General features: G+C 37.5%; 1 protein-coding gene and 1 pseudogene across 7 annotated transcripts in view; one reads left to right on the forward strand and one right to left on the reverse strand.

Annotated features, from left to right (window-relative positions):
- LOC105490285 (zinc finger MYM-type containing 2) overlaps window positions 1–27,346 on the forward strand; it is a 127,594-nt gene that overhangs the window by 92,260 nt on the left and 7,988 nt on the right. For all 7 annotated transcript variants that reach the window (XM_071081582.1, XM_071081584.1, XM_011755768.3 and 4 more), the window contains 8 exons: window positions 545–579; window positions 6,946–7,075; window positions 7,763–7,878; window positions 9,446–9,617; window positions 11,388–11,513; window positions 13,166–13,260; window positions 15,405–15,573; window positions 15,792–15,943. In XM_071081582.1, coding sequence (XP_070937683.1) covers window positions 545–579; window positions 6,946–7,075; window positions 7,763–7,878; window positions 9,446–9,617; window positions 11,388–11,513; window positions 13,166–13,260; window positions 15,405–15,573; window positions 15,792–15,943 — 995 coding nt within the window. The remainder of the gene's footprint in view (window positions 1–544; window positions 580–6,945; window positions 7,076–7,762; window positions 7,879–9,445; window positions 9,618–11,387; window positions 11,514–13,165; window positions 13,261–15,404; window positions 15,574–15,791; window positions 15,944–27,346) is intronic.
- On the reverse strand, window positions 18,918–25,881 carry LOC139359253 (KRR1 small subunit processome component homolog pseudogene; annotated as a pseudogene).

Consider the following 27,346-nt stretch of genomic DNA (forward strand, 5'->3'; position numbering starts at 1 on the left):
GTTGAAGCACCCTTGTATATTGTTTTTATAAATGTATTGCTTTTTGTTTTATTGTCTTTTTGAAATTTCATGCTAATTGAGAAAACAAGGTGTAGTTGAGAGTGAGGAGAAGCTAAACAGCGTTATAACACAAATTTTAAAAAGAATAGACATCTACCTATCATGTATCATCTACAATTTTAAATGCAAATTATTTTTAGCAAATCGAATTGCTAGGGAGTAGGTTGGGAGGAAAAACAAAAACCCTTTAGAAGCTGTAATTTAAAAAAATATATCTATATCTTTTAAGATATAAATCTAAGAATATATAATAATATTTCCCCAAAAGCAGTGTATACTTTCAGAGGGGGCAAAAGGAAAAAAGGATTAATTTATTTACCTGTATATTTCTATACTTTATACAAATTTGAAATTCTTCCCTTAAAATGTCTAAAATATTTTCTTTAGTCACAGTTTAAATTAGTGAAATTTAATGAGAAATAGGGATTTAGAAAATTCTGAAGAAAGAGTATTTTTCTTATTTTAAATTTTTTATGTTTTTTAGATCAGGGTTGTCAGACGTCTCGAACCAAAATGACAGTAAGTATTGGTGAACTGGAGTGCTAAATTGTGATTTTTTTAATACGGGGTAAAAAATAATTAGGCCAATTTAATGTGATCATAACGGTAATTATTATTATTATTATTTTTTTGCTTAACTGAGACAGTGGAGTATTCAGCTGAATTGTATTAATACCAGAGACTGTCATACATGCCAAGGAATATAAAGGAGAGTTAATTATAGCCTCTCCTCACAGTGGGACAATAGACATAAGTGATATTTCAGTTGACGGATGTTTCCATAATAGATGCATCTTTAAGACAATGGCAATAGTATGTTTGAAATGACTGTATTTGTTCTGAAAGATACGAATAAGCTGACTGTAAACAGTTGAGTAGAAGATAGCCAGATAGGCATGAAAAATAGGAGAATAATAACGTGCTAAGCACATGTGTATTTGGCAGAACTACTTACTAGAGCCAAGCTGGAAGGGGTCTTTGGTGGAATAATGGAAAATGAGGCTGAAGGAATAGGCTGAGGCAGATTAGTGATGGCTTTATGCATTTATCTTTCAAGTAGAGATCTGAAGATACATGTTGGTGGCTAGAATTTTTTGAGTTTAAAAATTTGGGAAATACGCAATGTGTCCTGGATTTTTTTTCCTCCTATTTATTTTTCTTTTGGTGTGATATATCAAATTCTACTTCTGTTAGCATTTTAAGAGTTTTGTAGGTTGATGTTGCTAATGACTACTAAAGATAAGAGGCAATGCTTTTGCCACTCCGGAGAGTGGTGGGGCACTGCCTGGCTTGGCATGCTGCATCTTACAGCTGTCACCAGCGGTGGATCCTGGTATTGCTCGCATCCTTACCCGAGCGAAGCTCTTCAGGAGTCATTTATCGGCAATGAAGTCTCTGGGCTAGTTCTTGTTGTGTTACAAAAGAACAGATCGGTGGTTCCAACGCCGACTACTCATTAGAATCACCTGGCAAATTTTCAAAACCTTCCAGTGCCTAGACTCCAACCCAGAAATTCTGTATTTTAAAAAAGTTCTGGCTGGGCACAGTGACTCATGCCTGTAATCCCTGCAACAAGGCAAGTGGATCACCTGAGGTCAGAAGTTCAAGACCAGCCTGGCCAACATAATGAAACTCCATCTCTACTAAAAATACAAAAAGTTAGCCAGGCGTGGTGGCGCGCACCTGTAATCCCAGCTACTCAGGAGGCTGAGGCAGGAGAATCGCTTGAATCCGGGAGGCAGAGGTTGCAATGAGCCAAGATTGTGCCACTGCACTCCAGCCTGGGTAATAAGAGTGAAACTCCATCTTCATTAAAAAAAAAAAAAAAAAAGAAAAGTTCTTCAGGATTCTAATATGTAACCAGAAGTGAGAATCACTGATATAGATGAAAATTGTTATTTTTACATTTATTCTATTCAGTGTTTGTTTTTGATGTTAATAGTTGGACAGAATCCTAGAAAAGTAAGAATAGTTTTTCCTTGCTTTCTCTATCCATATGCCCCCTTATGGAAATAATAACATTTTAAAATCAGATAATTTTGGAAGTATGTAAAGCATTCACTTGAATTATCTCATTTTAATACCAGAGACTTTCATCCATGCTGAGGGTATGAAAGATGACTATTCCCTATTATATACTTATATTTATAAGGCAACTCCTCAACCTTGTTTCAAAGGTGTGTGCTTTTGACCAGAAACCCTTTCTATTAGCATGATATTAAATATTTTTCTCCTCCTACAGGACTTGAACCGAACTGTGTGGCGGAGGGTAGAGGAAGCATTATTGATAGGGAAGGACTTGAACCGAACTGTATGGCGGAGGGTAGAGGAAGCGTTATTGATAGGGAAGGACTTGAACCGAACTGTATGGCGGAGGGTAGAGGAAGCGTTATTGATAGGGAAGGATAAGTAAGGCTGCCATTGCAGCTGTTGCCTTTTGTCGTATAAAGTCCTCTCCCATCTTTTCTTCTTTGTAAGCTTTTGGAATCTTCTAATTCTCCACCCATAAACTTCAAAGGATAGGAGCTTAGCTGTGTAATTTTGGGCAAGTTACTTCACTGTTCTTTGTGTAAGTTTATTTGAAAAATCAAGATGAATGTAGTACCTACCTCATGATGAATCCTAAACCATGGTAGAGCTGTTTTGTTCCAGACTTCATAGAGGCAGTATGTATAGTGAAGAACAGAAACTTTTGACATCAGGTGAATCTTACTTGAATCCTGATTTCAGAACTTTTAGCTCAGTGCCTCTTGCCAGATTGTATCACTTCTGAGTGTGATAAAAAGTCCTACCTTTTGTGGTGTTAGGAGTGTGCAGTAAGATTTGGTGCTTTTCATAGTCCCTGGCATCTAGCAAATACTCAACAGATGGTGGCTTTTGTCATTATAATTTTTATTCTTTTGGGTCCTACTTCAGCATACACAAATAACTGGATCCTGTCTATTGACTAAAAAGTAAAAAACATTCGAAAAAACAAGTTTGGTTCAAGTGTAGATTTTCACCAAGTGGCATAGTTTATTGACATAAAGTAGTATTTGCAGAATGGCAGGAAGTGCAGCATCAAGCAATCCCAGGACGTCTATGACTTTAGATCCTCTCTTTTGGGATGTAGAGTATTTTTCAGTTCAGACCAAACTTTCCTAATGCCTGGTATGTAACAGATACTGTTTGCTAAGTTATTCTCTCCATTATACTATGGTGGAAATTGAGGCATAAGAGATCGAGTGACTTGCCTGAGGTCACACAGCGGTAGCTGTAAGTATAGTTGACCCTTGAACAACATGGATTTGAACTGCGTTTGTCCACTTCCACATGGCTTTTTTGTTTTTTTTCCTAACCAAACTTGGATGGAAAATAAAGGATTTGCAAGGCAAATTTGAGGGCAGACTTTTCATATGGGTGAGTTCTATAAAGGCTGACTGTGGGAGTTGTGTATGCGCAGATTCTGGTATGAGGAGTGGGGTAGGGGCTTTGGCGGATGGTGGTGGTCCTAGAACCAATCCTCCACATATACTGAGAGAGAATTGTGCAGTCAGTCCTCATTCATGGATTTCAAATTTGCCTGCCCACCAAAATTTATTTGTAACCCCTAAATCAATACTTCAGGTGCTTTCACAGACATTTGTAGATGTGCAGAGTGGTGAGAAATTTGAGTTACCCAATGTACATGTTCCCAGTTGAAGTAGAACAAAGCAATGCTGTGCCTTTGTGTTTCAGCTCTCATTCTATAAACAAGTGTCCTTTTCTTAGTCTAATGAGTGTCAGGTGGTTTTGTTGTTTGCATTTTTGTGTTTTTTGTTGATGATTTTTATTGTTTAGAAGGGCCGGGAAGTGGTGTCTAGTGTCACTAAGAACAGGAAAGCTCTGATGTACCTTATGGAGAAAATACTGTTAGAAAAGTTTCATTTAGGCATGAAGTTATAATGTTCTTGGTGTAAGTTCATTATTAATGAATCAACATAACCGTACGTCTAGAAAAAGAAAGAGGAAATTTGCCAGTCTACCTGAGTGCTATAGTAACATCTCTAGTTTGTGGTACAGCTAAGGAAAAGATAGAGTAATGACTAAATGTATGGATTCGTGAGATTATGACCTTTTTTTTTTTTTTTTTTTTTTTTAAAGCATACTGAACAGCTTTCAGCCCACCACAGGTTAATCGAGGTTAGGAAAATGTTAAACTCTTCTTGGCTATGTGAGAGCTAGCTGGCTTCCACATTTTAAGGCCATGTGGTATGAAACATGTTAAACTTGAAGTTGAGGTGAGTTTTGCAGATCAAGATACTATGGAAGAATACTTGCAAAGTGTTATACAGGGAAAAGGTTATATGGAAGAGCTAGTTTTCAGCACTAATGGGACTGGCTTGTTTTTACAAGGTCGTTGGGATATGAACCTGTGAAATGCCCTTGGCCTTAATTCATCCAAAGAGTATGCAAGCTTGTTATTGTATACCAATGCCAAGGGCACCTTTAAATGCAAACCCTTAATGATATACAGAGCTCAAAATTTTTGAGCACTTGCAGGGAAAAATCTGAAGTATGTATCATTTCCATTGGAGGTGGGACAAAAAAGCATGGATGATGCCCAGTATATTCTGGGATTGGTTTCACTGCTTCATCCTAGAAGTTGAACACTATCTTCAGGGTGAAAACTTAGCCTTCAAAGTTTGATTTGTGGGTAATGCCCCAGTTCATTGCTATGAAGAACTTGAAAGTGCCCGCCCCAATGTAGGAGTTATTTTCATGCCCCCAAATACTGCGTCTCTTCTCCAGTCCCTCAGACGGCATTTTAAAGGCTTTCACGGTGCACCACATGAGGGAGCTTTGTAACAAGGCTTGTGAGGCTCTCGATGCCAACAAGGAAACCACCATGGATAGACTCCTGGAAGCAGTCACAATATGCATCTTCTTGATTATGGCCACACAACCTGGGGGCAGTATCAAGCAGGCTGTTGATAACTGCTGGGAAAATGTTTGATCAAACTGAAAAGGTGTTACAGAAATTGTAAAGAACGATGTTAAAAACACAATGTGCATCACACAGCAAATGAGCATAGAAGGCTTTGGCAACATGAAGGAAGGTGATATCAGAATGGAATTCTGTCTTGGGAAAAATTGTCAATAAAACAGAAAAATGGCCCTGTGCATGAGCAAAGTCTCAAGTTTAAGTACTACTGAGAACATGACTTGAGATGCAAAAGGATCTGAGGTTAAAAGCTAAGCTGCCAAGGCTGACACAATTTTTGGAGCCAGTTTGGGTAAGAAAATCACTGACACTGTCAACAAGGCACAAGAGCCAGTTATACAACCTCGGTTTTCATGGGACACACCAAGGTTGAGAGGTCAGACCACACAGTTCAGTGTCTCATCACACATCCTGCAGCTCCATCCACAGTGAAATTTTGTTAATGTTTGTTTTGTTTTTGCTTTGTTCTTGAAACAAAGTCTAACTCTGTCATCCAGGCTAGAGTGCAGTGGGATGATCTTGGCTCATTGCAACCTCCGCCTCCCAGGGTCAAGCGATTCTCTTGCCTCAGCCTCTAGAGTGGCTGGGACTAGAGGTGGGCACCACCGTGTCTGGCTAGTTATTTATTTATTTATTTATATTTTTACTTTTTAGTAGAGATGGGGTTTCACCATGTTGGCCAGGCTGGTCTCAAACTCTTGACCTTAGGTGATCCGCCTGTCTCGGCCTCCCAAAGTTCTGGGATTACACATGTGAGCCAATGCACTCGGCCAGCTTTTGTAAAACTTTGACTGCTTGATTTTTGTTTATATTTTTTAGGACTTTATTTGCATAAAGGCACAGTAAACAGTATGTGTTGTTTATGTACACACATAAACACAGTGTTGTTTATGTGATCACTGTACAATATGTGTGTGGCGAACTGTACAGTGCATGTGCTGTGTGAGTGCTGTACAGTATGCGTGTGCTGTATTTGTACTGTTTGAGTTGATCTCAGTAGTGTATTACACAAAAATACTCTAATGAAATATTGTTTTATTATTAAAAAAATACTATATGAAGTATCTTTAACAAAATTATGTATTGATCAGTTGATGAAAACATTGTGACCAGAGGCTCACAGGAACCTAATCTTGTATTTCCCATTGAAGCAGCAGTTCATTAGTCATTGTTTGGGGCAACTGTATAGAACACAACTATTCTGAATTATGTACCTACATTTTCTCCATATCAATAGGTGATGTGGAGAGTACCTTACCTTTACTCCCTTATGCTCTTATCTTCCACTTATTTCAGATTTTATTTATGTGGGGTTTTGTTTTGTTTGCAATGCAAATAATGCTACGGTGAACTTAGTGCGAAATGTCTGAGAGACTGCATCTGTAGAATAGGTTTCAGAAATTGTCATTGCTGGGTCACAGGAAATATACAACTTAAAGTTTGAGGATATCTTTGGTAATTGTTTTCATTTTTCTTTTCAAAGTTATAATCATATTTAATGCCATTTATCCAGCAGAGGGAGCTAGAGTATCAGAGAGCCATAATAACTGTAAGATCTTCTTTTTCTGAAATAAATTTAAAAGTGCCTAAGTGTTTTCATAGTTCAGGTTTGCAACCTTGATTTTGTACTTAAAAGTTAGATTGTCTTTTTTTTTTTTTTTTTAATCATTCTAATGGTATCCTTTGAAGGTGATATAAATCTATAGAATGAATAATTGCTACCACTTTGCTAGTAGTTAGGATAGATTCATATTGATCCTTATAGATTAAGAGTATGGTGAACATAGTGATAATAGCATAATTTGGTTATCCTCTTCTGCTTTTGTGTGTTCCCTTCTTAGTACTGAAAATCCTTCATTGACACCAGGAAGTACTGAAAATTAGACATAAAAGTAAAACTGTTTCTCTTTGCTTCTCCATAGGGTTCAGCACCACCCCCTTCTCCAACACCTAACAAAGAGATGAAGAACAAAGCAGTTCTTTGCAAACCTTTAACAATGACAAAAGCTACTTACTGTAAACCTCACATGCAGACCAAATCTTGCCAGACAGGTAACTTAGGACAATGTGACTTACATACTTCCCCATACCTTCCTCTTTACATGCTTTTCTTGAATGGAACAGCCTCCAGGATAGATTCATTTGGTCAATTTGTCATTTTCTGTTGATTTTGCTTATCTAATTTTAGATATTACCTGGAGAGTACAGCATCTCATTTTAAATCATTATGATCAATCTCTGATAAAGGCCTAGAATACAAATTATGTCAAAGTGAAAAAATACTTTATCAAAAATTTCCTCTTTCCCTGTGATTCGTAATGGTAACAATTCTGTTTCCTTCCTGTCAGAATGAGATGAAATTATTCAAACATGTATTTTTTATCAAATTCACAGTGTTATCTGTATTCTAATTATTTGATTAAATAAGCCTTTGGGGAGGTTGTTGAGGAGAGTATGGTAGGGTATCTGGAACTATATAGTGTTTTTAAAGGATGTTTTCTTTCCTAAAAAAAAATCCCTAAATTCTATTTGTATTTTCTGTAAGTTAGAACAGCTGCTGCTTTCTTTTAAGTTACCTAACTTGTAAAAACTGGGAATTTAGAGAAATTCTAAATTCTGAGGTAGTTAAATTTAACTACTGAGGTAGTTAAATTTTTCTTGATCAAATTATTTTAACATTAAACACCTGTATGTAAGTGTTAGTTAACGTTGCTCCTTAAATATGTTTTGTGTTTTTAGATGACACGTGGAAGACAGAATATGTTCCAGTGCCTATCCCTGTGCCTGTGTATATCCCAGTTCCTATGCACATGTACAGCCAGAATATTCCTGTTCCTACTACAGTTCCTGTTCCTGTAAGTCACATTTTAAGTTCTTTTTCATTTTGAGATTTAGCAGGCACAGTTGGGAAAACAATGTACAGTTGACCCTTGAACAACAAGAGTTGGGACTCCATGCATCCACATATGTGGATGATTTTTTTTTTTTCCAATAAATATGGGCGGCCCTCTATATTGGCAGGTTCCACATCCGTGACCAAACACGGACTGAAAATACAGTATTCTGCCTGTAATCCCAGCACTTTGGAAGGCTAAGGTAGGCGTATCTTCAGCCCAGGAGTTCAAGACCAGCCTGGGCAGCATGGTGAAACCCCGTCACTACTAAAAATACAAAAAATTAGCCAGGCACAGTGGCGTGTACCTGTAGACCCAGCTACTTGGGAGGCTGAGGTAGGAAGATTGCTTGAGCTTGGGAGATGGAGGCTGCAGTGAGCCGTGATTGCACCACGGCACTGCAGCCTGCGCTACAGAGCAAGTCTTTGTCTCAAAAAAAAAAAAAAATTATTTGAGGATGTGCAATCTGTATAGAAGGCTGACTGTAGGGGTGTGGGACTTGAGTCTGCGTAGACTTTGGTATCCATCCACAGGTGGTCCTGGAACCAATCCCTTAGAATTCTGAGGATAACTGTAGTTGCAGTTACTAGTTTAATGAAGCTAATAAAACCATCTTTACCTTTCTTCAACAGTTAACTTAGATTTGGTTGTATCTCTGTTGTCATGATTGATTGCTTTGTGTAAGTATGTATGTGTTCATCCTCACGAGTAACATTTTGTGTGTAAGTATGTATGTGTTCATCCTCACGAGTAACATTTTGTGTGTAAGTATGTATGTGTTCATCCTCACGAGTAACATTTTGCAGATGTCTGTGCCTGCTCTATGCATACTGAGTTTTATATTTGGGTTCATTTTCAAAAGAAGTATTTGTGGGCCATGTGCTCACGCCTGTAATCCCAGCACTTTGGGAGGCCAACATGGGCAGATCACCTGAGGTCAGGAGTTCGAGACCAGCCTGGCCAACGTGGTGAAATCCTGTCTCTACCAAAAATACAAAATTAGTCGGGCGTGGTGGCGCACGCCTGTAATCCCAGCTACTGGGGAGGCTGAGGCAGGAGAATCACTTGAACCCAGGAAGCAGAGGTTGCAGTGAACTGAGATAGCGCCATTGCACTCCAGGCTGGGCAACAAGAGCAAAATTCTGTCTCAAAAAAAAAAAAAGAAAAAGAAGTATTTGTGAAGTCATAAGGTTTAGAACTGAAACGTAGAATTTCATATAAAATATTATTTTATCCCAAATCACTTGCAGTACTTAGAACACTGCTGTGTCGGGGCTTGGCTGTTATAGTCCCCTGGGGGACAGAAATACTTCAAAAATTCTTTTTCTTTAATTTGTATTCCAAAAAGTAGATGTTTGTATTCTAGGCTTTCTTGTCACAGTTAACATCTTAGTTTTGTATGTGTTCTTTTCAAAGCTTTTATCCAGTGTGATATGATAAAGTAGATCACGTGTCAGAGTAATTTTTAATTTGGAAAAATACCTTTTAATGTTTAGTAAACCTAACTCAAAATGATTTGGTTAATTAGGTGCCAGTTCCTGTGTTTCTGCCTGCTCCATTGGACAGCAGTGAGAAGATTCCTGCAGCAATTGAGGAGCTAAAAAGCAAGGTTTCTTCAGATCCTCTTGATACAGAGTTGCTTACAATGACGGATATGATGAGTGAAGACGAGGGGAAAACAGAGACTGCCAACATCAACAGTGAGCTACACTAGATTATACCTGGCGAATAAGTGTTACCATTGGTTATTTATAAGTATTGTTCCATTGGTTATTTATGAATATTGTTACCATTGGTTATTTATAAGTATTGTTACAGTACTTTCCAGGGCATATTTTGTTTCAGTTTATGTGGGGGTGAGGAAAGCATTGTAACAAATATATTTTATATTAAGAGATCTACACTATATTTAGCCAGGTGCCCTGGGACACATATCCGAAGCAGGAATTTGGTCTTTGGTCTCTGTTTTAAGCAGGATTTGACTTGTAAAATCCACTCAGAGTTACTCTTGTTAATGGAGTGGTACAGATACAAAACTATAATAACTTGTAGTAGACTCTAATAGTGATCAGAACTCTTCTTTTGTAGTAGTTATCCCTAGTTTTTTGATTTTTTTGAGATGGACTCTTGCTCTGTTGCCCAGGGTGGAGTGCAGTAGCACGATCCTGGCTCACTGAGATCTCTGCCTCCTGGGTTCAAGCTATTCTTCTGCCTCAGCCTCCTGAGTAGCTGGAATTAACAGGCACGTGCCACCACGCCCAGCTAATTTTGATATTTTTAGTGGAGACAGGGCTTCACCATGTTGGCCAGGCTGATCTCAAACTCCTGACCTCAGGTGATCTGCCTGCCTCCCAAAGTGCTGGGATTACAGGTGTGAGCTACCACACCCAGCACCTAGATTTCTTTTATTGCTTATACTAATAAAATAATTTGCATTACCTACACCAGAGTTTATCTTAACCTCTGTTAGGGTAGTGCTTGCGCTACATGGTATATAACATGATGAGTGTGTTGTGGATGGTTCTAAGTCACTTAGAATATTTATTTTCCACCCTCAACCCTCTCTTGATACCCAGAGTCCTATTTCAACCTTGAGCTAATTCTTACCCTACCCTAGAGAACAATCAAAATACTATAATTTTCTCTGGATTTAATAATGAGACAGTGTTTTTGAAGCACTGTGGTAAGAAGTTGTGAAATTAGTTTAGTGGGTTGCAACCAGTGTTTTTGTTTAACAAAAGAAAAACTAAGTGGAGCAGGGTAAAAAAAATGACAATGTGAATCCCTTCTAGAAGGGTAAGTATTATTTTGTGAAACCAGTGTGTATACAGATGGCTTTCTGTTCCTTGCCATCACCTTGCAGTATGTGCTGGATAAAATGCATTTCTTACCATGACTATAACACAAAAACACTTGAAAGCAATTGATCGAACCATTAAAAGGCAGTTGTTAATAAGCATATATTGAACGACTTGAGAAACCTAGGTCAAAATTCAAAGAGTATTGAAAACTACAGTTGTCTACCCTCATTAGTTTGTTTTTGACAAAAAGTTGCTTTTAGAAATACTTTACTTGTTGAAGTTGTTTTACTATCAAAGCGTACCTATTAGCTTTTGAAGGGAGTCTTCCTATAAAATTTATAGGATTGAAAGTTTTCATGTGCTTGTGACTAATTATAATTATGAGGTTTATAGTGGTTTACATTTTGAGATAGTTATATATATAATATGCCCTTTTGTGACATTAAACATTTTTTTATATTGCATTTAAAATTAAATGACTTGCTTTTGCAGATTAAATAACGTATTTTTTTTATATTGCATTTAAAATTAAGTGACTTGCTTTTGCAGATTAAATAACGTATTTTTTTATATTGCATTTAAAATTAAGTGACTTGCTTTTGCAGATTAAATACAGACACTGCTGGGGTTCTCTGTTTGATTCCTAATGACAGTGTGGATTGATTTCAGGTGTAATTATTGAAACAGATATAATTGGTTCAGATCTTTTGAAGAGCTCTGACCCAGAGACACAGTCCAGCATGCCTGATGTACCATATGAACCAGATTTGGATATCGAAATAGATTTTCCCAGAGGTACTCAAAACCTTTATGACTATGGAATTGAGTTATGGAGTCAACTGTGGTTATGATAATTTACCATTTGATGTTTGTGTCATTGCCTTTTAGCAGTGTTCATATTTTTGTTGTTGTTGTTATTTTTTTAAACTCACCTTAACAGTTAACTTCATATTTTTTTTTAACTGTTTTTTATTTTTATTTTTATTTTTTTAAAAACCCACCTTAACAGTTAACTTCTGGAATGAGATCACTTGAGCCCAGGAGTTTAAGACCAACCTGGGCAATGTGGCGAAATGTCGTCTCTACTAAAAAATATAAAAATTAGCCAGGATGGTGGTGCATGCCTGTAATCCCAGCTACTTGGGAGGCTGAGGCAGGAGGACTGCTTGAGTCCAGGAAGTAGAGGTTGCAGCGAGCCGAGATTGTGCTACTGCACTCCAGAGTGAGGCCCTGTCTCAAAAAAAAAAAAAAAAAAACCTCTAGAAGTAATTCATTATAGAAAGTTTAAAGAAGTGTTTGTGTCCTTTTTAATTTAAAAAAATTGTTAGCATCTAGGTGCGGTGGCTTATGCCTGTAATGCCAGCACTTTGGGAGGCCGAGGTGGTGGATCACCTGAGGTCAGGAGTTTGAGACCAGCCTGGCCAATGTGGTGAAACCCCGTCTCTTCTGAAAATAGAAAAATTAGCTGAGCGTGGTGGTGGGCACCTGTAATCCCAGCTACTTGGGAGGCTGAGGCAGAATTGCTTGAACCTGGGAGGTGGAGGCTGCAGTGAGCCAAGACTGCGCCGTTGCACTCCAACCAGGGCAACAAGAGCAAAACTCTGTCTCAAAAAAAGTATATATATAAAATATATATATATTTTGTATATATATGTAGCATTTTTTTAAGATTCCCTTTGAAAATTAAGTTTACCTTCAAAGGAAAAATTATTTTCAAGTCTTTTGTAAAATAAGCATGTCACTTTTCATTATTTTCTTTTCTTTTTTTTGAGACGGAGTCTCGCTCTATCGCCCAGGCTGGAGTGCAGTGGCGCGATATCAGCTCACTGCAAGCTCTGCCTCCCGGGCTCACACCATTCTCCTGCCTCAGCCTCCCGAGTAGCTGGGACTACAGGCACCCGCCACCATGCCTGGCTAATTTTTTGTATTTTTAGTAGAGACGGGGTTTCACCGTGTTAGCCAGGATGGTCTCGATCTCCTGACCTTGTGATCCGCCCACCTCAGCCTCCCTAAGTGCTGGGATTACAGGCGTGAGCCACCACACCTGGCCTCATTATTTTCTTAATCCATGGATGGCTAATGAGCACCCTGAGTAGAATGTAAAACGTTAGTTTTTGTAAAAAACATTTAATAGATTGAATCAGATTTGTACTGATACTATTTAGATCTTATAATTGGATTCCAGACTGTAGTAATTTTTCTGATATCATACATTTTCATGAAAATTCTGTGTTGATATTCATTTTATATGTTTTTAGGAGTTTGAACAGGGTTTGTCAGAACTTACACACCACGTTAGATACAATGAGTCATTTACTCCCCAGCCCAGCCCAGATTGTCCCCATGTACGAATGCTGGTTTACATCCTGTGGTTATTTGTTGGCTGTGTTTATGTAACATCACCCTGTGCTATTTCATTTAAAATAAAGTTCTGATTTGGTTGTCAGCTGCTGAGGAGCTTGATATGGAAAATGAATTTTTATTACCACCTGTTTTTGGTGAAGAATATGAGGAACAGCCCAGACCTCGATCTAAAAAAAAGGTACATTCACTTAATAGCCTATATAACAATATCTCTCTATAGGCAAACAGGGATACAGTGGTCTGTTAGTGTGCCTGAGAATATGGGAACACACTTTGTTTTCTAGGCTGGAAAATAATTTAAGAGGTAACCTATTTTTAAGTAATAAAAATATCTCAGATTTAGTTGATACCTCAACTAAACTTTCTTGATGCAGGGTCAAAATAGAAAACAGTTGCTAAAGTAGTAAGTTCAATTCTTTCACAAAAATTTAGACTGTTTTCTAGGGAGCTGTTTTTTTCCATCGTTATTTCTGATGAGATTATCAGCGGGGTTGAAGTATACAGTTTATTATTTCTGGTATCTTTTAGGCATACACACATAGAAAGACATGCTGGACAGTTTGATCATTCAGTGGACCAAATCTACATGCGTTAACAACTGTAATTGTTATGGTATTCTGCCAACTTTCTGTGTTTCTGACTTCCAACATAAAGCAGGTTTTAAAAATACCTTAAGAATGATAGCTTTCACAAATTGTCTCCAAAAGAAAGAAAAAAAAACCTGAAAAGGGAGAGAATACTTGCAGTAGAATGAAGGCGGACTTCTCGTTGACACCAGACACAACAATTAACTCAAAATGAGCCATATACCTAAATGTAAGAGCTAAAAACATAAAACTCTTAGAAGGAAACATAGGCCTAAATCTTAATGGCCTTATGTTAGGCAGTTTCTTTGGTAAGATACCGAAAGCACAGGGAAGAAAAGGAAAAATAAATAAATAAACTGGACTGCATCAAAATTAAAAACTTTTGCATTGCGAACAATGCCATCAGGAAAGTGAAAAGGGGGCCAGGCACAGTGGCACCTGTAATCCCAGCACTTTGGAAGGCTGAGGCGGGAAGATTGCTGGAGCCCAGGAGTTTGAGACCAGCCTGGGCAACATAGTGAGACTTCTAAAAATTAGCCAGGCATGGTACCACGTGTCTGCAGTCCCAGCTACTCAGGAGGAGGATCCAGGCTGCAGTGAGCTATGATCGTGCCATTGCACTCCAGCTTGGGCAACAGAGCAAGACCTCACCTCAAAACAGAACTCTAGCATGGATACTTACCTGGCAGCGGAGATACCGTGATTACAAAACTCTAGCATGGATGACAGAGCAAGGCCCTGTCTTAAAAAACAAAAATAAAACAATAAAATAAAATAAAAAGTGAAAAGTAGTTAAGTGTCACTCTCTATAAGGTAGAGTTGTTGAAAAGTTCTTCAGTTTCTCTCTTACAGTAATATTTAGAATATCAGTTTATTAATTGTCTTATATTTATTTTCTCATCTTTGGTGACTCTCACCACAGAATTTAATATGATTTTGTTGCACAAACTGATTTATGTAGAAACATCACATTTCCTGAAATATTGACTAACTGTTGTCAGATTCAGGAATACCAGTCAGTTCAAAGCAAATACCTGTATTTCATTTTCTTCTTCTCTAATTTCATGACAGATTAAACAAATAACTATATTTTTATTACAGATTAAAGAAGTAACTATATTTGTAATTACAGATGATCCTTGTACAATGCAGTGGCTGGGCTCTGATCCCCCCTGCACAGTCACAAATTTGTGTGTAAGTTTTGACTCCCTAAAAAGTTAAGTCCTAGTAGCCTACTCTTCACTGAGCGCCCCCTGCACAGTCAGAAATTCATGTGTTACTTTTGACTCCCTAAAAAGTTAACTACTAGTAGCCAACTGTTGACTGGAAGCCTTGCTGATAACAGTTGATTAACGCACATTTTATATGTTACATACTGTATTTTTATAATAAAGTTAGCTAGAGAAAATGTTATCAAGAGAATCATATGGGAGAGAATATATATTTACGATTCATTAGGTGGAAATAGATCGTCCTCATTGTCTTCATGTTGAGTAGGCTGAGGAGGAAGAGGAGAGGTTGATCTTGCTGTCTCAGGTGGCACGGTTGGAAGAGATAGAAGGAGGTGGGAGAGGCATGCACACAGAAAAACGTATGTGTCCAAGTGGACCCCTGCAGTTCAAACCCATGTCGTTCAAGGGTCGATTGTAATTTGCCTTTGTTGAGAGATGGCTTGTGTAAAGTAATGAAATAATGTAGGCTTTAAAAAAGATGTTACGGTGTTTTTTACTAATAGGGAGCCAAGAGAAAGGCTGTATCAGGATACCAGTCTCATGATGATAGTTCTGACAATTCAGAATGCAGCTTTCCTTTCAAATACACGTATGGCGTAAATGCATGGAAACACTGGGTCAAAACTAGGCAACTTGATGAAGATCTTCTGGTATTAGATGAGTTAAAATCTTGTAAGTGTTTTAATTTTGTTTCTCCTAAGTCCTATTTAAAATCAAGATTTCTGTTGTGGCGTACATTTAAATTTAAAAAACATAAATGTAACTTAAAATACCTGTAAGAATGCATTTTATTTTACTTCAGAGCTCTTACAAAGAATGTCAGAAAGTTCTTAACCTTAATAAGACAGTAAATAATAACAATTACTGATTTTTATTTTATGTATTTTTAGCTAAATCAGTAAAGTTAAAAGAGGATCTACTCTCTCACACCACAGCTGAGCTTAACTATGGGTTAGCTCATTTTGTCAATGAGATCCGACGGCCAAATGGAGAGAATTATGCACCTGACAGCATCTATTACCTTTGCCTTGGAATACAGGAGGTTAGTAATTTGATGGCTGCTTTTAAGTATAACATTAATAAGAAAAGTTGTGGTAGTTCTTGTTCCTGTAGCATTATGGAACCTTTATTGACTTACCAAGAAAGACAAAGAAAAATGTAGTCTATTTGGAAATATTATGATATTATAAAGGATTAGCTACTTTGTGTTTCTTCTGTAATGGAATATATATGTTCCTAAAAACCTTCAAGTTCTCCAAAACTTTGTACCAAAACCAGAAAGAATTTATGGGAAAAATAGGGTATGGAGAGATCACTCAAAACTTCAGCATCTTTTCTAGCACATCTACAAAGTTGTATATTTGCCACCATTTATATATAAATGATAATCAGGATGAGATTCTTTCCTTACCGTTGCAGATAAATGAATTCACATTATAAGGCATGATATGTAGCCAGATCTGGCTGTAGATCCCTGTTGATCTACAGGTAAACAGAAAAATGTCCTGACTCTGTAAATAGGTCTGTTTCACTGTGTGCTGCTGATGTGTGCCTGTCTTGCTAAACGGTGTAACTAGTCATTAATTCTTTGGCTATTTCATAAGAAGAGATCATTCTTTAGGGGTAAAGATAAACTTCATCCACATGTCTATGGATTTGTTTTCTACAGTAAACGTGGAGATCAACTTTAAATAATGACCTCTAGTTCTGAACAAATTCTACAGATTTGTGCCCAGAAGTCAGAAAGAATCTCCGACTTCACATCCTATGTATTTTGAAATACAGTAGATGACAGGAGATCTCTTCAGAGTTTTGTTTGTAGGCCTAAAAGTTCATTTTATTCTGCTAACAGGTGTTAGATAATGAAATAAATCACTGAAGAATACTAGAATTGTCCTAATTTGTGTTTTATTTACTTTTTCTTTAGGATAGAAATTTGCTTAAGATTCTGTAAGTGGTGGTGCAGATATATAGTGCATGGCTGTAATTCACTATATTCAAGGACCATCACATATCTTGCAATAACATCCTAAAAGATACGTGAATAGGTGTACTTTTTTATCGTTTTATAGGTTTACGTGTACTTTGAGCCTCATGCTTAGATGATAATATAGGTCCACCATTCCACAAACCTCTGAAAACCAGAATTTTTTTCATGAAAACACACTCAACAGTAAAACCTAACTTAAAGGATTGTGAAGCTATTGTTTTCTTTATTACTCTTGGTGTTAATACTCATCTATAGAACATTCACCATAGAACTTACTATAGAGTTGTTAACGTTTCTAAACGAGTACAGTGTTTACCCACACCACTCTAGGAATATTAATGTATTATAATTATGTACATGCCCTGTTTCCCCTGTAAAATCCAGACAAGTATGAATTCCAAAACATGTGACTCCGGTGGTTCTGGCTGAGGGCTTGAAGACCCATGTGTGTATTTTCCCTCCTCTTCTTTTATGATACTAGGAGGGAGGGGGAGAGTAGGAATAGCATTTATCCTGTACCAGGTATAGATGAAATTGTCTTAGTCCTCGAGTTTCAGAACAATTTTATTACATATAAATCCTCTTACTAACAAAGGGAAGCTAGGTCTTACTATTCTTTCTTGTACATACTGTCCACATAGTAGGCACTCATTGAGTTGGACGATTGTTGTGACTTTTTACACAATAAACCTCTAGATCCCATTTTCTACTGCTTTTGAATGTGTGTGTATATTTATTTATGCTGGTGAAACTTTTTTAAGGAGAACGTTTATATTTTAGAAATAATTCTGTTATCTAGAGCAACTGGTTTTAAAGTGCTGTAGAGAGCACTAGGGTCGCGCCAGATTAACTCAGCAAGAAGAGAGAGGCTGAGTTCTAGGCTCCTCTTGTTTTAATTCATTCCTGCTTTTTGGGGTCTGTGTTTTGGGTTATGTATGGAATTTCATTTAGAAGAAGTTTCTGGTAGAACAAGGCTTAAAAACGTATTTAGATATTAAAACTTTTAAAATCAATAAAAACTACAAAATAAGGGGTTCTCTGCCCCACTGATCTCTAGTCTACCTAGTTCCTCTCCCTAAAGACATGCTTTTTGCTCTTTTTAGCTATTTCCTCTGGCATTACTTGCATATAGAAATATTATTGATTTTTATATATTCATCAGTTCACTATTCTAGTAGGTGGTCTTGTTTTGCTATTTTTTAAATATATCTTAGAATTTTCTATATGCACAATCATGTCACCTATGCATAAGGACAGTTTTGCCTCTTTCTGATCTTTCTTTGCTTGGCTTTACTGCATTGCTTAAAACCTTCCCCCATTTTTCTCTCCTGCCACCCAAACCCTAGTGCTGGTACAGTGTTGAATGGAATTAGTGATAGCAGAAACTCTTGCCTAGTTCCTGATCGTAGAGGAAAGTATTTTGTCATTGACCATTAAGTACAATGCACCCTTTAGGGTTTTTTTTTTTTTTTTTTTTTGGTAACTTCCTGTTACCAGTTGAGAAACTTTTCTTCCATTCTTAGTTGACCAAGGATTTTTTTAGCTTTTTATTTTGTTGATGAGTTTTTTTTTTTTTTTTAATTTATAAATGCTTTTTGAATTTGTCAACTTCCTTTTCTGCATCTATTGAGATACGGATTTTTCCTCTCCTATTAATAATGGTATGAATTTAAATTAATTTTCAGACATTAAACCAGCCTAGCATTCTTGGGATAGACTCCAGTTGGATAATGTTATCTTTTTTATGTATTGCCAGATTAGATGTGCAAATATATTGTTGATGATTTTTGCAGACGTTCATAATAAGTAGTTCAAAGTTTTGTTTTTTAATGATAATTCGTATTTATAAAGAACATTGTTCTGTGAACAACAACAAGAAGAAAAACTCAGAAAAAAAAAGTGATCAGAATATTATTTCTCACAAATAAGGCAACTAATGCCCTGGTATCTCAAAATCCTTTACAAAAAGGAGATAGCTTCCTAAGATCTAGTCAAGGGGTTTTGGTATGTTACTTTTTTTTTTCTTTTATGTTACTTTGTTTTTCTTTTCATCTGCTTCCATCTTAATCATAATTTCTTCAGCTGTAAGAGCTCCAACTTGCTCTTCTTTGCTTACTTAACTTTTTGTTTGATGCTGGCCACATGAATGTTAGTTTCAGTAGAAGCCTTCTTAGGTTTCACATCGGGTTTTTTAAATTAAAGTTTTACTACTTTGCCCATCTCTTACCGAGGGCTTCTGCTTCTTCAGCCTTTATTGCTTCCATTTTCTGCTACTGCTTCTGATTTGCCTTCGAAAAGTTTTCACCACTAGCCAGTTTGTTATCAATCTGACTTTGTGGCTGTGGTGGTGGGAATGGTGTATATTCTTTCTTAACATTTTTTTTCTTTGGTTCCTTGCATTTATTCATAGTTGTATGTTTGAATTGTGGCAAAAATCTCTCCCAGCTTTTGATTGAAATTCAGAATCTTTTGCCAACTCTTTTAATCATTAAGGTTTTAATATTATAAATAGGATGCATATTCTTCATAGTATATAGGACTACTTTTCAAACCTTTTATTTTTTTGAGACGGAGTCTCGCTCTGTCACTAGTCTGGAGTGTAGTGGTGCAATCTTGGCTCACTGCAGCCTCCGCCTCCCGGATTTAAACAGTTCCTCTGCCTCAGTCCCAAGTTGCTGGGACTACAGGTGCTGCCCGCCACCACGCCTGGCTAATTTTTTGTATTTTAGTAGAAACGAGATTTCACCGTGTTGGCCAGGATGGTCTTGATCTCCTGACCTCGTGATCCACCCGTCTCGGCCCCCTAAGTGCTGGGATTACAGGCATGAGCCAGCGTGCCTGGCTAGTCTCAAACCTCTTTTTTAAGCCACTAAAAGGTTCAGTGACTGAAACTATGTTTCCCTCCTTCATAATGGAACAAGTTCATTAAGAGTTCTTCAGTGTTGATCCTTTGAGACCAATAAGCCGTTGTCTTTGTACAAATCTCTTTATTTCTTACTAACTAACCTATTTTAATGATGTTACATGCAGCGTCATCTGGAAGAGTTCGTACTGCCTGTTCAAATGAAACACTCCTTGCTAACTGTTTTAGATCTCTGGTCCCAGTGATGATATGTGAATCAAAAGTCTTCTGTTCTGTTTTGTTTTGTTTTTGAGATAGTCTTGCTCTGTCATCCAGGCTGGAGTGCAGTGGCACCATCTCGGTTCACTGCAACTTCTGCCTCTGGGTTCAAGCGATTCTCCTGCCTCAGCCTCCGGAGTAGCTGGAATTACGGGTACCCACCGTCATGCCCAGCTAATTTTTTGTATTTTTTAGTACAAGTCTTCTTCTTTGTACTACTGTTAACGGAATTAAGGCCATGAGTGTAAATTGTACAGGTTCTTGGTGTTTTAAACAAAGGATTGGACAAAATGTACAAATGACAAAGGAACAAAGCAGCGAAAGCAGGAATTTATTAAAGCAAGAAAGCACTGAACAGGGTGGGAATGGACCCAAGCAAGTGACTCTAGGGCTGTTACAAAGTCTTCTGGGATTTAAGTACTCCTTTTGAGGTCCTTATCGGTTACCCTTATCTGGATGAAGGATTTGGTCTAATACTAATAAAAGACTGAGGTGAATTGGCCCCCTGTGTAGATGAAGGGATGGTCCCTGCTTGGCCCATGGCCAGTCCAGGGCACTCCCTCTTTCCACCTGAGACCTGGCGGAAGGAAGAGGATTGTAGGAAGAGTAGCTTTTGCTTTATGGGCATGGGGAGATGGGGTTTTCCTATTTGGTTCAACTTTAGGAAATTGGCGTTAATTGGCCTTAGGTTTCCTGCCCCAGAACCAGGTGTTTTCCCTTGATTCACCATGAATGACTTTAATTTCTCTGCCTCCAGACCCCATTCTTCTGCCTCAGTTCAAGCAGTCATGCTGCCCTGAATCCAGGGCAGGGTTGCGTTAACATTGATGTTCATTCAAGGCTTTGTGTACCGCTGGCCAGCACTCTTTCTAGTAAGCCTCTCTGTATTTTGGGAACAGAGTTACATAATTGCTTTCCTTCAGGAGTCCTCTGGGATTGTCCTCTTTGGAAAGAGCTGGTTCCTTCCAACCATCAGGAACAGTAGGGAATTCCCATTCCTCTTGGTCTCTCTGACTTCCACTTCTGGTTATGAAATTCACTGTTTACAGCTGCTTTTTTTGGCCGGTTCAGAGAGGAAGACGCCATTTTCAAATTGCTTCTGGTGGAGCTGGAAGTAAACTTGAAAGTTCTCTTGTCTTTACCTGGCTTTGGTTTGGGGGTAGTAGTGGCTTCGTAAAATGAGTTGGGGCTGGACACGGGGGTTCACGCCTGTAATCCCAACACTTTGGGACGCCAAGGCAGGTGGATCACCTGAGCTCAGGAGTTCTAGACCAGCCTGGCCAACATGGTGAAATGCTGTCTCTACTAAAAATACAAAAATTAGCCGGGCGTAGCGGCAAGCACCTGTAATCCCAGCTACTTGGGAGGCTGAAGCTGGAGAATCGCTTGAACCTGGGAGGCAGAGGTTGCAGTGAGCCGAGATCACGTCATTGCACTCCAGCCTGGGCAACAAGAGCAAAACTCTATCTCAAAAATAAATAAAAAATAATAATTTTTAAAAAAGTGTTGGGAAATATTCCTACCTCCTATTTTTGGAAAGAATTTGTGAGAATTGGTATTCTTCTTTAAATATGCAATAGAATTCTCCAGTGAAGCCATATAGGCTTACGATTGCTCTTTGTGGTGGGGGTGGCAGGGTGTGGATAGGTGTGGTTTTTAATCACTTAATCAGTTCCTTTAGTTGATGTCAACTGTTTAGATTTCCTGTTTCTTCTTGCACCACTTTTAGCAATTTTGTCTTTCAAGAAATGATGCATTTCATCAAACTCGTCAAATTTGTTAGCCTAAGTTTGATAATACTTTCTTATTATCCTTTCATTCCTAATACTGGTAATTTGTGCCTTCTTTTTGTATCTTAGTTCTTTTTGTTTGTTTGTTTGTTTTTGAGACAAAGTCTCACTTTGTCGCATAGGCCGGTGTGCAGTGGTGTGATTTTGGCTCACTGCAACCTCTGCCTCCCAGATTCAAGCGAATCCCTGTCTCAGCCTCCCAAGTAGCTGGGATTACAGGTGCCCACCACCATGTCTGGCTAATTTTTGTATTTTTAGGAGAGACAGGACTTCACCACATTGGCCAGGCTGGTCTCTAACTCCAGACCTCAAGTGATCCGCCTGCCTCAGCTTTCCAAAGTGCTGGGGTTACAGCTGTGAGCCACCGTGCCCAGCCTCTTTTTGTATCTTGAACAGTCCAGCTCAGGAATCAGCCAACTTTTTTGTAAAGGGCAAGATAGTAAATAATTTAGGCTTTGCAGACCAAGAGAAAAAACTTTAGAACATAATATAGCTGCTTACATATAACTGCTTTAAATTGTAACCATTTATAAAAGAGTAAAAAGCAATTCTTAGCTCATAGGTTTGTGGGATTGGGCCCATGGAGCTAGCTGGGTCTGTATAGGTGGCCTAGACACTCACGTAGCTAAAGGTGTATCATTTTAATTTTTCTCTTGTATTGAATCTGAGCCGTATTAGTTCCTTTCTTAATTTGCTCTCTTTTTATCCAGCTTCTTAAGATGTAAGCTTAGATAATTGATTTTAGATCGTTCTTTTTCAGGAAAGCATTTAAAACTGTAAACTTTTCTCTAAAACTAGTTTACTTACATCACGAATTTTTATATGTTGCAGTTAATTTTCCTTGACTTAAAGAAGATGGTATCACAGGAAGTTGAATCTCTGGATTGCTTTTTATTGAATGGATTATTTAAATAATTAGGACTTCAATACTATTAGAAGTTTTGAGAGCTAAGTGGATTGTGTAATAAATGATTATGAAGTATGTCTTAAATAGGTTTTTTTCTCTCAGTTTTTGTTATTGTAAAATATACATAACATAAAATTTACGGTTTTAAGCATTTTTAAGGATGCAGTCCAGTGGCATTAAGTACATTCACATTGTTGTGCAACCAGCATCACCATCTATCTCTAGAACTCTTTTCATCTTGCAAAACTGAAACTCTGTACTCATTAAATAGTAACTGTCCATTCCTTCTCTACTGAGCCCTGTAAGCCACTGTTCTACTTTCTGTCTCTATAATTTTGACTACCATAGGCACCTCATATAAGTGGAATCATACAGTATTTGTCCTTTTTAGTCTGGCTTATTTCATTTAGCATAATATACTCAAGGTTCATCTGTGTTGTGTAGCATATGTCAGAATTTCCTGCGCGTGTGTGTGTGTGCATGCGTGCGTGTGTTTGTGTGTGTGAGAGAGAGACAGAGAGAGAGACTTGGTCTCACTCTGTCGCCCAGGCAGGAGTGCAATGGCAGGAACTTTGCTTAGTACACCCTCAACCTCCAGGCTCAAGTGCCTCAGCCCTTTAAGTGGCTGGGAATGTGGGCACGTACCACCACACCTGGCTAACTAACTTCTGTGTTTTTTTGTAGAGATGGGGTTTCACCATGTTGCCCAGTCTGGTCTCAAACTCCTGGGCTCAAGCAATCCACCTTCCTCAGCCTCCCAAAGTGCTGGAATTCACAGGCGTGAGCCACTGTGCCCGGCTTCCTTCCTTTTTAAAATAGGTTCCTTATGTATTGATGAATGTTTTCTCAAAAAGTTGTTTTACCACTGAACTGCATGTTTAAAAATGGTTACGATGGTAATTTTTTTGTTCTACAGTTTACCACAATTTTTAAAAATTGTGGAATATCTATTTTTATTATTGGATACATTTTCACAGACTTGTTTTCAAAGACTGTGGTATTTATAAGCAGCTTTAAAAGTAATCCTGAAACTCAGTGTAAAGATAAGATAACTCAAGTAAACTTTCCAGAAATCAGTGCTGTTTAATGTTAGTTCAAGATGTGTACAGAAATAGAAGCTATTTTTGGAAGAGTGTGCATATTTTTCTTTTGGATTCATTAGTTTTGCTCACATCTGACAATAAAGATGCAGTTGACAGGAAGTATGATTTTCTTCCATATGTCTATAGAAACAATATCTTTTTGTTGTAAGGACTAAGTCTAAGTCCTGTGAATGTAAACTGAAGTAAATAGTCACTTCTGTTTTGTACATTGAAAAATTAAACACAATTGTAAATAACTGGTACTGTATGAAAGGGGAGCACAGCCTTATTTTTTCTTGTTTTGTTTATTTGTTTTTCTTATTCCTTCTCAAAGTAACTGACTTTCCTCCACTGATTTTGTATAAGGAATGGTGGTTATTGTTAAATGTTCACATAATATGAAAATGTTTGAGGAAGAAGAAAAATGATATGAAATCCTGTGATAACCATCATTAACATTTCATGATCATTCTTTCATACACTGTTTTACGTATGTGAACACATATCTGTCATACTAAATTTATTGTAAATAGAACTATAGACACCTTGCTTTTTTTGAGACAGAGTCTCTATCGCCCAGGCTGGAATGCAGTGGCATGATCTCGGTTCCTCCACTTCCTGGGTTTAAGCAATTCTGCCTCAGCCTCCCAGGTAGCTGGGATTACAGGAATGAGCCACCATTCCTGGCTACTTGGTCTCCCTGCCCCGTAGAGATGAGTTTTCGCCATGTTGGCCAGGCTGGTCTCAAACGCCTGATCTCAGGTGATCCACCCACCTCAGCCTCCCAAAGTTCTAGGATTACAGACCTGAGCCACCATGCCAGCCACTTTTTTTTCTTTAATCTCCCCACCTTATCACTGTTAGCTAGATGTGTGTATTTCTGGTTTTTGTGAACATGATGAAAGAGATAATTTGGTCAGCTAGGAACACTAGACCATATTACACACTTCTACATCTTACTTTCTGTTCATCTACTTCCCAGTAAATTGTAGCAGTCCCTCTAAGTCAGCAGGAACGGGCCTAACTGTGTATATATCTCATTGTGTGCTATATCACAATTAATTTAGTAATTTCCACAATGATGAGCATTCTCTTTGTTTGATGAAATTTTGCTGTTATAGACAGTGTATACTTTTCTTCCTCCTCTGCTCCCCTCCTGCCCCACACAAATCTTGTATAATTATCCTAAAGAACTGATGCGTTTATTTCTGAGATATGATTCCAGAAAGGGTATTATTGGATCTTAAGAAAAGTATATTTTTTATTTTTAAAGATAGTAACAGATTTATTTCCCAAAAAGTTTGGAGATCTTTGTGTTTATTGACCATTTGCTTTTCTGTGAATTGCCCCATTGTTTATCTTTTTTAGTTTGTGAGTTTCTTGTTTATTACAGACAGTAAGTCTTTGTCATTTTTCCAGATTTTTCTCCAGAATTTTTATTTTTTACTTTCTACATGTTAAGTCTTTTATATGGAGGGATATTTTTTAAAGAAGAAAGAACTTTATTTACTAAATTAAAAAATATAGTAAACTCACAGTGTGGCTTGTTAATTTAATTTCTGTGTAAATGGGTAGTTTTCAAATAATTAAATTCTATTAAAATACATAGAGGATTTCTAAACTTATTTAATCTTTATTCAGAGGACCTTAAGAATTTTTGGGGTTTTTTTTTTTTTTTTTTTTTTTGTCGCGATCTCGGCACACCACACCTCTGCCTCCCAGGTTCAAGTGATTCTCCTGCCTCAGCTTCCTGAGTAGGTACCTGGGACTACAGGCCACCACGCCCAGCTAATTTTTGTATTTTTAGTAGAGACAGGGTTTCACCATGTTGGCCAGGTTGGTCTCGTTCTCTTGACCTCGTGATCCACCCGCCTTGGCCTCCCAAAGTGCTGGGATTACAGGCGTGAGCCACCATGCCCGGCCTCTGTTTTTTAATAGCAGTGATGAGGTCGATTCAGGCTATTTGAATCCTTCTTTCATTGGTTAATTTAGCAAACATTAAGTGCTGTTGTATGCTGGATGCTGGACATTGGAGTAGGCTTTGGAGATTGAGATACGCATGTTGACAGCTTACATGCTCGATGTGTCATTCAGTCGCCTCAACAACTTTACTATAATTATCAGCTTTTTTTTATGAGGAAGTAAAGTTACTTGCCAAAGTTACACAGCTCATAAATTTTGAATCTGGTGGGCAGTTTGAATTAAAAGCCATTACAATATGTTCCACTCAAAGAGTTGAAATACACAGACAAATAATATTTAAAAAATGTTATGTTCATGGTGTATACAGACTTGGTGTATACAGACTTGGTGTATACAGACTTGGTAACACAGAATTGGGACTAATTAATTCTACCTAAGTATATACAATGAAAAAGTATATGAATGTAGATGATACTGAGTTTTAAATTTTCAATTGAGTTTTGAAGTACATACAGAAATTTATTCAGCAAAAGGATGAGAGAAGGACAATGGCAGTACAAGGGCACAGTTTACCAGGAACCACTTAGCCTGGCTGGAAAGTATAATGTGAAGTGGAGAAAGCTTTGGGGTATTGAGTTGGGGGCTGCGGTAAGTAAGAGTCACACCACAGAGGCCTCTATTCCTTGATTAAATGTTTAGATTTCGTCTTTATCCAGGGAGAAACATGAAAAGGTTTTAAGTATTTTTTAAAATGACACTATTTTCCTGGGTGTATAGGCATCAGAAAGCTGGAATATTTTCTTTGAAACAAATTATTGTGCAGAACTACTGATTGATAGCTTAAATTAATGGTAGAATATTTTATATCATTCTTAATGAAGCTCTATTCATATAACATTTAATAAAACAACTGATTTGAGACTTAGAAGTAGAATCTGATAGCCCTAAAATTATATCTTATATTCCCAATTTTTATTTAATTTTATAAAATTGTTATATATATTGTTGCACATAGTGTCTTGCTTTAGGTAGATCTCCAAAACATTATTTGACCATATGTTTGTCATATTAGTGACAATACTTGTCTGAACAAACATGCCAGTAGTCTGAACGTATCTCAAACACATGCTTTTTCAACTCTCTGTTAGCTGTGTTTATGAGATTTTCTTTTGCTTTGCAAGTACTAGTACTGTAATTTCTGTTTAAGTATCAATGTGCTACTTTGCCCTCCCAAACATTTTTTATCCATAAGAAACAGGGCCTTTGAAATGTGGCTAGTCTGAAATGAGAAGTGTTCTGAGTGTGTAAAATTTATACAAGATCTCAAAGAATTTGTATTTTTAAAATGTTAAATATTTTTATATGTTGGGATTACATGTTTCGGATATATTGGGTTAAGTAAAATACTTGTTTCTTTTTAATTTCTAAATGTGGCTACTAGAATAGTTAAGTTATTTTTATCATTCAATACTGCTCTTTACGGATGTTCCAAAACTATCTAGGGAGCTCTAGTTCTCTCATGTATAGTCCCAAAGAAATCTAAGTAAAATGAGAGACCAGTAACTCTTAAAAAAGGAATTTATATTTTTTAAAAAATGGTACTGATTGGCCGGGCACGGTGTCTCACTCCTG

This window comes from Macaca nemestrina, chromosome 16, assembly GCF_043159975.1.
Source record: "Macaca nemestrina isolate mMacNem1 chromosome 16, mMacNem.hap1, whole genome shotgun sequence".
Classification (NCBI taxonomy): Eukaryota; Metazoa; Chordata; class Mammalia; order Primates; family Cercopithecidae; genus Macaca; species Macaca nemestrina.